General features: G+C 40.6%; 1 protein-coding gene and 1 pseudogene across 1 annotated transcript in view; both read left to right on the top strand.

Annotated features, from left to right (window-relative positions):
* C12H1orf105 (chromosome 12 C1orf105 homolog) overlaps window positions 1-9,899 on the top strand; it is a 29,183-nt gene extending 19,284 nt beyond the window's left edge. The window contains exons 6-7 of the mRNA XM_052200922.1: window positions 2,582-2,640; window positions 9,754-9,899. Coding sequence (XP_052056882.1) covers window positions 2,582-2,640; window positions 9,754-9,899 — 205 coding nt within the window. The remainder of the gene's footprint in view (window positions 1-2,581; window positions 2,641-9,753) is intronic.
* Window positions 7,139-7,274, top strand: LOC127697956 (uncharacterized; annotated as a pseudogene).
* Window positions 9,900-14,714: the final 4,815 nt, after the last annotated feature.

Genomic DNA, 14,714 nt, shown 5'->3' with positions numbered 1-14,714 from the left:
GCACTTGGGAGGCAGAGGCAGGTGGATTTCTGAGTTCGAGGCCAGCCTGGTCTACAGAGTGAATTCCAGGACAGCCAGGGCTACACAGAGAAACCCTGTCTCGGGAAAAAAAAAAAATCCAAAAAAACAAAACAAAAACAAAACTCTAGGAAGAACATGGAAGGAGTTGAAGGCATACGTGTGTATTTGTGTGTGTGTGTGTGTGTGTGCGCACGTGAATATAATATTCCCATTATGAAAACTTCAATTAAAAAAAAAAAACTCCAGGCCCAAATACAATGCTCTCCATGTATGAAAAAAATCATAATGAAACTCATTGTTTTGTTAACTAAAACAACCATAACAAGCACAGCAAACATGGACTTGCTCTGGCTAAAGCTTCAATGTTCCGAAGGTCTTGTGATAGACCATGGAATGTGAGGGTAGAGTCACCTTCACAAAGGAGTTATATAGGGTCCTAAGGAGCATTTACTTCTCTCGCTTATATAAAGAGAAAGGTGGAAGGAGCTAATCGGTCTTTCTGTAACGTTATGTGGCTCGGAAGCAAGTGTCCTGATTGCTTTTACACCATCTTGGCCTTTTGTTCCAGACTACAACACAACCCGGTGCACTGACTCCACGTGCCAGTGCATGCTCAGGTCACAAAGGTCACAGAGGAAATACGTGTCCAGCAGTCCAAGTTCCAAAACTAATAACACTTACTCATACTTTTTTTATCATGATAAAAGTAATTCTGATAAATACTCTTTGCAAACTTTGAGTAGGAATTTCTTTGAATCAAGGCTTTCTGAGCAAGAGTGGATTCTTCTGTGAAAGAGACTTTAAAACCTGTTACCCTGGTTTATTTAGAATGTTTTGTACTTTGAGTAAAGCACTTAATCCCCAAATCATTAATTGCTTTTATTTTAAGCAAGTCCTTCCTGTTCCTTTAAACTGTAGCTAAGAATTGATTGATCTTAAAATTCTCCCAAACCTTTGGCTTTGGTTTCATTTTCAACATAATGAAAGAAAGCCTTCTGCTTCTGTTGATACCTCCTTAGAGTGCCTGTAAATTATGGACTTGGCTCTGTTTGCTGCTTATAAAATCTTCTCTACGCTTTTTAGCTCTCACCACACATATGACTAATGACATTGTCCCCATCGAAACAATTCCCTTTCCCCTATTAAATAGGGGGAAAGTATTTTATCTTTGTTTCTGTGTATGTCGTGGAGGAGGGGCAGTGCACCCCCAGAGGCCAAAAAGGCACCAGATGCTCTGGAAGTGAAGTTATGTGAGCCCAACCAACATAAAACAGGGACCTGAACCCAGGTCCTCTGGGAGAAGCAAGCCTTCTTAATCACCAAGCCCTCTCCCCAGCTTTAACTAGAGCCAGCACGAGAGCTAATAGTTTATGAATGCAAGGAATGAAGGAGAGAGGAAGAGAGAAGGGATGGGACACCATACTTATTTGTAGAATTATAGAACACACAGGTCTTAAACTATTCGTTCCTGAAAATACTGCCGATTATTTGCACAGCATGCACAATGGATTAATTTTGCTGCTTCTTTTCTCCATTTCAATAAGACCTCCAGTGACAAGTGAATTAAACTTGTCTAGATCAACCATATGTTTTGGTAACAAAACAACCTCAGAAGATCTATTTGGAAGTGGGCACATTAAAATGTATAGATAGCTTTTCTCTGGTTCTCAACTTTCCAAGTGCTGTGGCCTTTTAATACAGTTCCTCAAGCTGTGGTGGCCTGAAACTATAAAATTAATTCATTTTGCTACTCTTATGAATTGTAGTGGAAATATCTAATATGCAGGATATCTGATATGCCATCTCCAAGGGGTCATGACCCACAGGTTAAGAAACATTGCTAGCTAGTTCATCAAATGGGAACAAATTGTAAGTCTTAAACAATTAAGCAGTTAAGATCAATCTAGAATGTTTTAGAATTGAATGTATTTGGAGTGAGGGTCACACCCACAGCCTTGACGGAATGGAGGAATGGAGATGTCACAAAGTTTCTAACTAAAACATTTTCTCAGTTTTGCTTTTCAGGGGCAAATTGACTTACTTGAAAGATTTATTATTTTTTATGAAAATTAAAGATCCTTAATCCTTACTAGTTTTAGACTCTATGTGGGTTTTTGTTTTGTTTTTTGTTTTGTTTTTTTTGTTGTTGTTGTTGTTTTTTTCTTTTTTGTTTGTTTGTTTGGTTGGTTTTTCAAGACAGGGTTTCTCTGTGTAGCCCTGACTGTCCTGGAACTCACTCTGTAGACCAGGCTGGCCTTGAACTCAGAAATCCGCCTGCCTCTGCCTCCCAAGTGCTGGGATTAAAGTCGTGCGCCACCACCGCCCGGCTTCTATGTGTTTTTATAGTAGATAAAATATGTTTAAATAAAGGTTTTTATCAAAACTCATGAGGATACTACTGAGGAAAAGCACCTGAGAGTTAGTGGTGTTTGTACCATTTACCCTCCCACCCTGCTGCAAGGCCGCAGTGCAGCTCACCCTGCTCTCTATAGAAAGACACGATCCTCTTTTACTAGGCTCTAACCAAATGACCTGTACTTTCTCTTGATTCTTCCACCAGAGAGGTGAACCTTCAGTCGCAAGTGCAGCAGTTGCATTCCTGCAATGATATTCCAACAGGTGTGTTATCTTTTAGAGTGTTAACTTCTGGTGTGATGCATACTCTGCTTGGAGCCGGAGAATGGAAAACTTAGTTTCTATGATAGCCTCTAAATTTTTCTAAACAAATTCCATTCTGTCCTTTTTTTTTATTTTTCATTTTTTGATGTTTTCTGATTGTTACCTCCTCCTCCTCCTCCTCCTCCTCCTCTTCTTCCTCCTCCTCCTCCTTTTCCTCCTCCTCCCCTTCTCTTCCTCCTCCTTCTCCTCCTCTTCCCCCATCTTCAACTCCAGCTCACTCTGTCCCTCCAAAGGTCTCACTTGTTTTCATGTGTTTTCCCCCAAGACCTCTTTAGGTCACACAGTACCCCTCCCCTTCGCCTTGGAGAGGGTACCTCCCACCCAAAGTATCTCCCCGCCCTCGGGCACCAAGTCTCTCTACAGGAATAGGTGCATCCTATCCCACTGATGCCAGACAAGGCAGTCCTCTGGTGCATATATGCAGCCTCAGACCAGCTCTTTGGCCGGTGGCTCAGCCTCTGGGAGCTCCCAGGGTCCAGGTTAGCTGACACTGTTGGACTTTGACACTGTTGGACTTTCCACGCGGTTGCCATTCCCTTCAGTTCCTTCAATCCTTTCCCTAACTCTTCCGTGGGAGTCCTAATCTCCATCCAGTGCTTAGTTGTATCTGCATCTGCCTCGGTCAGCTGCTGAATAGAGCCTCTCAGAGGACAACCATGCTAGGCTTCTATGTACAAGCACAGCATAGCATCAGTAATAATGCTAGGGATTGGTACCTGCCCATGGGATGAATCCCAACTTGAGCCAGTCACGGGTCAGCCATTCCTTCTTTCTGTGCTCCGTTATTGACCCTGCATTTCTTTTAGACAGGAGCAGGTTGAAAGTTTTATAGGTGGTTTGGTGTCCACATCCATTGTGATACCTCCATTGGGGGTCCTGTATGGCTACTGGAGGTGGTTTCTTCGGGTTCCATATCCCCACTGTTGAGCATTGAGTCCTGGGAGCCTCTTTGAATCCTAAGCCTCTGGGACTTCCTAGAGATTCCCCCACCCCCCAACCTTGGCAGCTGAATATTTCCCTTAGTTCTCCTGACCCTCTGGGCCTTTCTCCTGTCTCTCCCCACACCTGATCCTGCCCACCATTCCTCTCCCCCTCCCCACTCACACCCAGGTCCCTCCTTCTCTCTGCCTCCCATGACTATTTTGTTCCTCCTTCTAAGTAGGACTTAAGCATCCTTGCTTGGGTCTTCCTTATTGTTGAACTTCTAAGAGTCTGTGGGGTGTGTCATGAGTATTCTGTACATTTTAGCCAATATCCACTTATGGTGGATGTACTCATGGTATGAGTACATACCGTGCATGTCCTTTTGGGTCTGGGTTATCTAACTCAGAATAATATTTTCTAGTTCCTTCCATTTGCCTGCAAAATTTGTGATGACCTTGTTTTTAATACCTGAAAAGTATTCCATTATGTAAATGAACCACATTTTCTGTATCCATTCTTTGGTTGAGGGATATATAGGTTGCTTCCAGTTTCTGGCTATTACGAACAAGGCTGCTATGAACATAGTAGAACTGTGTCCTTGTGATATAGTGGAGAATCCTTTGGGTATATGCCCAGGAACAATGTAGCTAGATGTGTAGGTAGAACTATTTCTAATTTTCTGAGGAAATACCAGATTGATTTCCAGAGTGGCTGTACAAGTCTGCAGTTCCAACCCAGCAATACAGGATTGTTTCCCTTCTGCACATCCTCGCCAGCATGTGCTGTCCCTTGATTTTTTTTTTTATTTATCTTAGCTATTCTGATTGGTATAAGGTGGAATCTCAGAGTCATTTGATTTGTACTCTCAGATGACTAAATACACTGAACATTTCTTTAACTGCTTCCCTGCCATTCAAGGTGCCTCTATTAAGAATATTCTGTTTAGCCCTGTACCCCATTTTTAATGTTTAATTGGATTATTTGGTTTATTGGAGTCTAACTTTTTAAGTTCTTTATATATTTTGGATATTAGCCCTCTCTCGGTTGTAGGGTTAGTAAAGAACTTTTCCCAATCTGTAGGCTGGTGTTTTGTCCTATTGGCATTGTCCTTTGCCTTACAGAAGCTTGATACCCCAAGAAGTTCTTTTATTGTTCAGGGTTGTTTTAGCTATCCTAGTTTTTTTGTTGTTTTTCCATATGAGCTTGAAAATTGTTCTTTCAATGTCTGTAAAAAAATTGTGTTGGAATTTTGATGGGAATTGCATTGAATCTGTAGATTGATTTTAGTAAGACTGCCATTTTTAACTATGTTAATCCTACTGATCCATGAGCATCAGAGATCTTCCCATCTTCTGAAGTGTTCTTAGATTTCTTTCTTCAGAGACTTGAAGTTCTTGTTATACAGATCTTTCACTTGCTTGGTTAGAGTTTATATTATTTGTGACTATTGTGAAAGGTGTTGTTTCCATAATTTCCTTCTCAGCCCATTTACCATTTGTATAAAGGAGAGCTCCTGATTTCTTTGAGTTAATTTTGTACACAGCCACTTTGCTGAAGTTGTTTATCAGCTGTAGAAATTCTGTGGTTGAATTGGGGGGGGGGGTGTCACTTATATATACTATTATATAATCCAAGTATAGTGATCCTCAACTTCTAACTTTCCAATTTGTATCCCTTTGATCTCCTTTTTGTTGTCTTATTGTTCTAGCTAGAACTTTGAGTGATGTATTGAATAGATACACGTAGAGTAGGCAGCCTTGGTATATGTCTTGAATTCCTGATTTCTCCAAGACTTTTAACATGAGGGGGTGTTGGATTTTGTAAAAGAGTTTTTTAGTGTCTAATGAAATGATCACTTGATATTTTTTCTTTGATTTGGTTTATACAGTAGATTTGGTGGATTTTCATATGTTGAACCATCCCTGCATGCCTGGGATGAAGCCTACTTAATTGTGGTGAATGATGTTTTTTATGTGTTGTTGGATTAGATTTCTGAGAATTGTATTGAGGATTTCTACACCAATGTTCATAAGCGAATTTTGTTTGAGGTTCTCTTTCTTTGTTAGGTCCTTATGTGATTTAGGTATCAGGGTAACTGTGGCCTCATAGAATGAATTAGGTAGTGTTCCTTCTGTTCCTATATTCTGGAATAAATTGCAGGGCACTGGTATTAGCTTTTCTTTTAAAGTCTGGTCAAATTATGCACTCAAACCATCTGGCCCTGGGATTTTTGTTATTGGGAGGTTTTTAATTATTGCTTCTATTCCTTAGGGGTTGTGGGAGTGTTTAGTTTACCTGATCTTGATTTAACTTTGGTACATAGTATCTGTCCAGAAAAATCATCTATTTTGTTTAGATTTTCTAGTTTTGTTCAGTATAAGGTTTTGTAATAAGACCTGTTTTCTGTTGTGTCTCCCTTCTCATTTCTGATTTTGTTAATTGGATACTGTCTCGGTACCTTTTAGTAAATTTTGCTAAGTTTTTGTCTATCTTGGTGGTTTTGTTGATTCTTTGTATTGTCCTCTTTGTTTCTAATTGGTTGATTTCAGCCCTGAGTTTGACTATTTCCTTCTGTCTACTCCTTTTGGGTATGTTTGCTTCTTTTTGTTGTAGAGCTTTTAGGTGTGCTATTAAGTTGCTAGTATGAGATCTCTCCAATTTCTTTTTTTTTCCATTACTATTATTATTCTTTAATCTTTTTTTTACAGCCCAGACTCTATCCCCTTCCTGGCCTACCCTCTGACTGTTCCACATCCCATGTCTCCTCCCCCACCGCCTACCCTGGTCTCCAAGAGGTTGTCCTTTCCCACCCCACCAGACCTCTCCACTCCCTGGGGCCCTAAGTCTCTCAAGGGTTAGGTGCATCCTCTCTGAGTCCACACTGGATATGCACACTGAGTCAACTGCTGCATATGTTTTGGGGGCCTCATATCAGCTGGTGTATGCTGCCTGGTTTGTGGCTCAGTGTCTGAGAGATCACCAGGGGTCCACGTTAATTGAGACTGCTGGTCATTCTATGGGGTTGCTGTCTTCCTCAGCTTCTTCCAGCTTTTCCCTAACTCACCTAATTCATTGAGATCTCTCGAATTTCTTTATGAAAGCAAAATTATTTATGAATTTCCTCTTAATACTACTTTCATTGTGTCCATAAGTTTGGGTATCTTGTGCCTTCATTTATATTGAACTCTAGAAAGTCTTTAATTTCTTTATTTCTCCCCTGACCAAGTTATTATTTAATAGAGTTGTTCAGTTTCCATGAGTTTCTGGGCTTTCTGATGTTTCTGTTGTTGTTGATGTGCAGCCTTAGTTCGTGGTGATCTGATAGGGTGCATGGGGTTATTTCAATCTTCTTCTGTCTGTTTAGGCTTGTTTTGTGTCCAGTTATAAGCTCAATTTTGGAGAATGTTCCCTGAGGTGCTAAGAAGAATGTATATTCTTTTGGGTTTGGGTGAAATGTTCTATAGATATCTATTAAGTCCATTTGGTTCATAACTTCTGTTAGTTTCATTGTGTCATCACTTCTTGGCCTTTTGGCTAAGATCAAGTGTAGTTTCATTGTATCTCTGTTTAGTTTCTGTTTTGATGATCTGTCCATTGGTGAGAGTGGGACCTTGAAGTCTCCCACTATTATTGCATGGGGTTCGATGTGTGTTTTGAATTCTAGTAATGTTTTGTTTATGAATTTGGGTGTCCTTGCATTTGGGACATCGATGTTCAGAATTAAGACGTCATCTTGGTGGATTTTTCCTTTGATGAGTATGAAGTGTCCTTCCTCATCTCTTTTGACTACTTTTGGTTGTCTAGTTTATTAGATATTAGAATGACTATTCAATCTTGTTTCTTGGGACCATTTGCTTGGAAAACTTTTTTCCAGCCCTTTACTCTAAGGTAGTATCTATCTTTGTTGATGAGGTGTGTTTCATGAATATGACAGAATGATGGATCCTGTTTATGTATCCAGTCTGCTAGCTTGTGTCATTTTATTGATGAACTGAGTCCAATGACATTGAAAGATATTAATAGCCAATGATTATTATTTCTTGTTATTTTGTTGTTGGAAGTGGTACTATGAGTGTGTGTTTCTCTTCTTTTTGGGTTTGTTGTGAGATGATTAATTTCATGTGTTTTCCTGGCTATAGTTACCCTTCTTGTGTTGGGGCATTTAACTTCTAGTATCCTCTAGAGAGATGGATTAGTAGAAATAGAGTATTTAAATTTAGTTTTGTCATGCAAGGAATATCTTTGTTTCTTCATCTATGATGATTGACAGTTTTTCTGGGTATAGTAGCCTGGACTGACATTTATAGTCTCTTAGGGTTTGCAAGACATCTGTCCAGGGTCTTCTGGCTTTTAGGGTCTTTGCTGAGAAGTGATATGTAATTCTGATAGGTATGCCTTTATATGTTATTTGGCTCCTTTTTTTTCATTTAGTATTCTTTTTTCTGTACATTTAGTCTTTTGATGATTATGTGGTGGGAGGATTTTCTTTTCTGGCCTAATCCATTTGGAATTCTGTAGGCTTCTTGAATGTTTATAGCCATTTCTTTCTTTAGGTGAGGAAGTTTTCCTCTATGATTTTGTTGAAGATGTTTTCTGGGCCTTTGAACTTGGAATCTTCACCCCTTACATTCCTATTCTTAGGTTTGGTCTTTTCATTTTGTCCCATATTTCCTGGATGTTTTGGGTTAGGAACTTGTTGTACTTGGCATTTTCTTTGACTGGTGTATCAATTTCTTCTACGGTATCTTCTATGTCTGAGATTCTCTCTTCCATCTCTTGTATTCTGTTGATGATGCTTGTGTCTGTAGTTCCTGTTCTCTTTCCTAGGTATTTCATCTCCAGTGTTGCTTTCATTTGTGTTTTCTTTATTGCTTCTATTTCCTTTTTAGGTCTTGAACCATTTTGCTCATTTCCTTTACCTGTTTGACTGTGTTTTTCTGTTTTTTGTTTGTTTGTTTGTTTTTTAAGGAACTTATTTGTTACCTCTTTTAGGGCTTCTATTTGTGTTTTTCTGTATTTCTTTAAGGAAATTATATCATTTTTAAAGGTCTGTATCATCTTTATGAGATGAGATTTAAGGTCAGAATCTTGATCTTAAGGTATGTTAGGATATTCAGGGCTTGCTATAGTAGAGTTGTATTCTGATGATGCCAAATTATATTGACTTCTGTTGATTATGTTCTTGTGCTTGTCTTTTGCCATCTGGTTGTCTCTGGTGTTAACTGGTCTGGGTGTTCTGGATTGGAGCAGGCCTCCCAGAAGGCAGGTGGAGCTGTGTGTCCTGGGTTTGAACAGTTCTCTTGGGAGGCAGGCAGTGTTGTGTCTCTGGTTAGAGCAGGCCTCCTGAGAGACAGACAGGGCTGTGGGGTCAGGGTATGGGAATGGAAGAGCTGATCCATGGAAAGTGGAGGTGAAGGTTCAAACTGCAAGGGAGATGGGGCTACAACAGGGCACAGGGCAGAGTCATCATTTGCTGGGTTCTGTGGAGTCCCAGCTGGTGTGGAGGTTGGGGTGGGGTTCCCACCTGTGTCTATGGTTATAGCAGGCCTCCTGGGAGGCAGACAAAGCTGTGGGGTGTGGGGAGTGGTAAATGTAAACCTTCTTTTTTTTTTTAAATCAAATCATGTTTGAAAAGAGGTCAAGGTGGTAAAAACTTAAGAATTACTAACAGCATGAAGTGTCTTTTGAAATATTAAACCCTTTCCCAACTGTAGCCTTTTTGTAAGATCATAGCTGTCTGTTGTTTTTTTGGTTTTTTTGTTTTTTTTTGTTTTTTTTTTAAAGAACAGACCTATGTATTTATTTGTCTTGGAATGGTCTCCTCAGAAGTGAACCCTCTTTTCCCTTAAGCTAATATTACAATTCCAAATATATTTTATTTTCAATTTAAGTTTAATTGGCAATATTCTTAACACTTGGGTGTTATTTCTAAATTTCACTTGGCATCTTTGATCAGATTTATAAAAGTCTAAATGTTGTTGCCATGAGATGGTTCTATTAAAAGAAATACTTATGTGAATTTTGTGTATGCTAAGGCTAGAAGAATCTTTGGTGGCCCTTAGTTACTTTGTATACTTGTGAGAACAGTGTATAAGCCTTTATTCTGTTCTTCTTCACACTGTCTTCCAGAGAGCATTCGCTACAGACTGCCCATTTTAGGTCCCAGGACTGCTGTCTTCCACAGGCTGCTGTCAGGTGCCTACGAAACTCCTCAGGATACTCAACACAGTGCCTTTCCCAGAAAGAAAGGAACGAGCAAGGCAGTGAAGCAGTAAGTGAGAGGCTAGAGCTCATTCCCTCCAAACACTCTGGGAAAAGGCCACCTCTCCAAGCCAGTCTGACACTGGGACCTTCCCCTAATCTTGTATCTCCCAAAAGTTATGAGTCATTTTTTCCTTCCCATGTGCTGCTCTTCTGCCTCTTACCACTTCCTCCTAAAGACAGCATGGTCTAATTTATATAACTATAAAGATGTATTGACTAACATAGAATATGTTCATGTTGTTTTGCTGAAATTTTTAATGCATGTTATATTATAATAAATGACAGCCTTCTTATAAGTCATGAGTTTTCCACGTAAGTCATTTAGGCCACTCCTTCAGGTAGGAGGACCAGGGATGGCTCCTTGAGCCCTCTGTGGCTTCATCTTTTTCACCATAAGGGAGAAAAGGGAGAAGAATCACCTTTTTTTTTCTATCTGTTTTATAACAAATAGGGGACGCTATGATGTAATAACTGGAAAGTGACAAATAATTACTTATTGCAGTATGTGGTCACAGGAAATACACCCCACATTGCCTTCTTTACTTCCTTACAAATTGATCAGGTGTTCAGCTAATCTTTTACTTCAGTAAAAGGACTTGGGCTGCCTACACTCATGAATTAGGGGAAATACTTCCCTCATGCACAGTTATTTGAGGTAATATAAATATTACGTAGCTTAGGAGATAAAGTGCTTCTAAAATCTCATTAAAATGACCTTATCTAGAAACACCCCAAAACTATATCATTAAGAATAGCATTTTGGTATTTGCCAGTATTTTGACAACAGGTGTTATGGTTTAGATCTGAAATCCCAATAATGGCCACACAGTAAAAACTTATGATACCACCAAGGGGTAGGATAATTTTTAAGAAATGGAGCCAAGGATAGGTGATAGGTGACTAATCTCACCTATATCATACATTGCTTCCACTGTACTGTGGAAAGTTACACCATTTGGGTACATGCCTTGAATGGGATAGTGGGACTCTGTCCTGTTCTCCCCTCCTCTCCCTATCCTCCTCTTTCTTTCCCTCTGCATGTTTCTTATACTATTTGCACTCTTTAATATTTAAGAACCCTAAAGAATTTTCAAATGGGAGCTATATTTATTGATATCTACCACATCAGAAATTAAATAATTTAAAAAACACTTAAAAATAATTTTTGAAACACATTAATTTGGTGTCAGAATTTTTAAATTATCACATGTCACTTAGTCTTGGGAAAATTCCTATCATATTTGAGGAAGAAGAATCAAAGTGTCTCTTCCCCCCCCCTCTCTCTCTGTGTGTGTGTGTATGTGTGTGTGTGTGTGTGTGTGTATTATGAATAATTATGAACTTGAGAACTCAAAGGGACTTCAAAGGCTAAAGGGTTCCAAGTCCACATTTTAAGACTTCAAGTCTGCAATATATCCTTGAATCTCCAAATCTCCAGGAAAGGGATAGTATAGTGTAACTTATGCCCAAAGCAATATGGTTCCTTGGTACATGATTTAGAGAGAAGGCAATAAATGTTAGGTTAACTTTTAGCTTCCTTTTACTACATATGAACTTTGTAATTTTTGTCAACTAGTGTCCCAGTGAGAACAGGAGTCTGGCTCCCACAGCACTGTCATGTTTTAATTTGAATATGACTGTTTACTGATTTACATTTCAGTTTGTAGAACATTTCCCAGAACCTAAGGCCCAAACCTGACTTCTTATGGCCTCAGCACACTAGTAGTAGTTTTGCTAAGCAGACAACCAAGAAGAGTTTCCTTGTTACTTTGTTCCTACAATCAAATCCTGGAGAGTAATGACACTGAAGGCAGAATTCCCTAAATTGGGATTCCACCTCTAACACATCCCCATGCATGACTAACCCACTACCATGTAAATTCAAACCGCAAAGACATCTGCAGATATATGAGTGGCTGTTCTATATCAGTAGTAAACGTATTTAAAATAAATCATCTTATCTATATCATACTTTGCTCCCATTGTATTGTGGGAGGCAAATGCTTGACAGCACCCTGTTGGCTCAGTCGCCTCTCCCTCAGAGGCGATAATCTGAGCCCGTTGTTATCTCACCTCCTGACCATTCTTAAGTGTCATCCAAAAAATCTGTCATGAATAGGCCAAGAATGTCTTCAGTTGAAGTAATGTTATTCCTATACCAAAGTTGTGTGCAGTTCAGATTAAATTTGAAAAATGGATAATCTTGGGCAGATGTTTTTACTTCAGAGCAAAAACCTGATTTTTACTTAAAAAAAAAAAACCTCAATTAAGTTAAAAATCTACAGATGTCATTCATAACCACTTCTCTCTTACCTTCTCTTACTCCAACAGGGAATTTTAAACCAATCTGCATACTTCCCTTATGTTAGGAATGGAAAGAAATGCTGCATTTGGCAAAATCCATGCTGTACTTTCTATCCTGTTGTATTTTTATATAATGTATGGCCATGGTCACACCTGGTCCCAATATTAATTCTGGGAAGTTGAACAGGCGTCCACTGCTATGTTCTCTTGTCAGGGTCCCTTTTATTTTTCTTTTGATCATAACTGTCGGGTGAGGAGAGGGAGAAGGAGAGAGGGGGAGTGGGAGACTGAAACTGTTAGCAAGTTGCTGGCTCCCTGGCCTAATGGTCTTCCGCATGGGCCAGCTTCTGTTCATTATTTTAAATGTGCATAACACCAGGTAGTCTCAAAGGTGCTCCGTTTAGATTTCACTTGGTGCAGTTGTTCAGAGTTGGTACTGCCCAAGAAAAGAAGAACCATGTGTTATGTTTGAAAAAAGATAAAGAGAGAAGGAATATATTCAGTGGATGTGTAGTCAGGTATGAGGTAAGGGGGTGCCTCTGTGGGCCCATGCTGAGGCATCCCTTCCCCTGAGGGACCAGTCACACGACAGTATAGGATAGAACAGAGTTTATTCAGGGCATGGGAAGGGGAGTTGAGAGGGTAGTAGAGACAGAGAAAGGCAGAAAGAGAGGGAGAGGGAGAGAGAGAGGGAGATGGGGGAGGGGGAGAGGGAGAAAGAAGACAGGAGAGGAGAGGAGAGGAGGGGAGGGGAGGGGAGAGGGGGAGGGGGAGGGGGAGGGGAGGGGAGAGGGGGAGGGGAGAGGGGAGAGGGGAGGGGAGGGGAGGGGAGAGGAGGGGAGGGGAGAGGAGAGGAGAGGGGAGGGGAGGGGAGGGGAGGGGAGAGGAGAGGAGAGGAGAGGAGGAAGGGGCCAGCCATGAGCACGTGGAGAGGCGGAAGGGAATGGGGTGAGAGGGGAGAAGGGGGCGAGAGGACGGAGTGGGAGCAAGAAGGCAAGAGCAAGAAAGAGCAGAGGAGGCACGCAGCCCCTCTTAGAGTGAGTTAGGTATAGTCAGGTACACAGGGCTGTTGCCAGGTAACCGTGGGACAGAGCTTAGACAAAATGCTAACACTAACACCATGGGATTGCTATCTCCAAATAAGCCTAAGGACAAAACTACTAAGAATCAAGATTTAGGGGGTTGGGAAGCTAGTAAAGTGCTTGACTTGAAAAGATTGGGGTGGCAGCCCCAGGACTCACATAAGAAAGCTGGCTGTGGCAACATGAAGCTGCCTAGTGCTGCTCTAGAATTTCCTGACGCTGGGAAGGTGGAGACAGGCAGATCCTTGGGGACTGTGGGCCAGTCTAGCCTCATCAGTGAGTTCCAGACCACTGAGAGACACTGTCACAAAACGAGGCAGACGCGCCTGTCTATGCATGCACACAGACACAGAGGCAGGGGAGGGGGAGAGAAAATGATCACGATATAAGTGAACGTGTGCTGCTCTGCTGTCATGCAGGAAGCCATGGGTTCAATCTTGAGAATGTCGAGGTGGATAGTAAAAGAAAGGATAAACTAACCCCTAGAAATTGGGGTGATCAAGCTCGTCTTCAACCATATTCTGCTAAAAACCAACTTAATTCAGCATTGCATTTCACAGCTCTCTCTCATAATTGTAATTGTAAATCTGTTCTTTTTCTTTTCTTTCTTTCTTTCTTTTTTTTTTTTATGTGTAACCTAACAAGGATAACAACATCTCATGCTGCACTGTATCCCTGCAGGAGCAACTCGGCTATTTGAGATATATTTCAAATAAAGGCAAGTCTATCCCTAGGTTTACGAACTAATCTGTAAAACCTTGAACTAAGATCCATAAATTTGAGGGTTTGAAAGCAGACCTGGTAAGGTATTGGGATTCTGCCATTGAAGGAGTTATCATTTCATTTAGAGAAATATACACGTGTGTGCACTTAACACACACACACACACACACTCAGAGAGCATGGAACAGGAGTTACAAAAAGGAACACCCAGCAATTTCAGCAATAACAGTCTCCCGTATCGCCAGTCACCCTGCTGTCTGCACAGGACAAAGAAGCAGTTATTGAACCTCATGAGCAAGGCTGATGGGAGAGAAATAGCTATGTGTTATCACTTGTTCTTTGTGAAGTCTTTGGCAAGACATTCTATCACCTGGTCAGCAAAGTGCAGAAAAGCCAGGTGAGGCATGGGTGGATCATGGCTGTTTCAGGGAAAGTTCACTGGGTTCTTCAGCTAGTAAAAGCCATCCAGTAGGGATTCCAAGCTAGGGAAAAAACTTGAAAGCTTACACTCTAGATTTGAGAAAAATGCATAAAGATGTGTAAAATCAAGAAAAAGATGATGATAACAATGGTTAGCTCTAAAAAGGCAAAAGGTATGGCTAAAGGACAGAAAATGGCAGAGAGGTTTTTGCAAACTTCACCCTGACTTTCCTTTTAAACTATGAACTACTTCAGTGTTTCACTGACTCAGAACAGAACCTGGTGAAACAAAAGGCC

The sequence above is a fragment of the Apodemus sylvaticus genome, chromosome 12, assembly GCF_947179515.1.
Source record: "Apodemus sylvaticus chromosome 12, mApoSyl1.1, whole genome shotgun sequence".
Lineage (NCBI taxonomy): Eukaryota > Metazoa > Chordata > Mammalia > Rodentia > Muridae > Apodemus > Apodemus sylvaticus.
The sequence above is the reverse complement of the archived record's forward strand: the minus strand, read 5'-3'. Positions and strand labels throughout refer to the sequence as shown.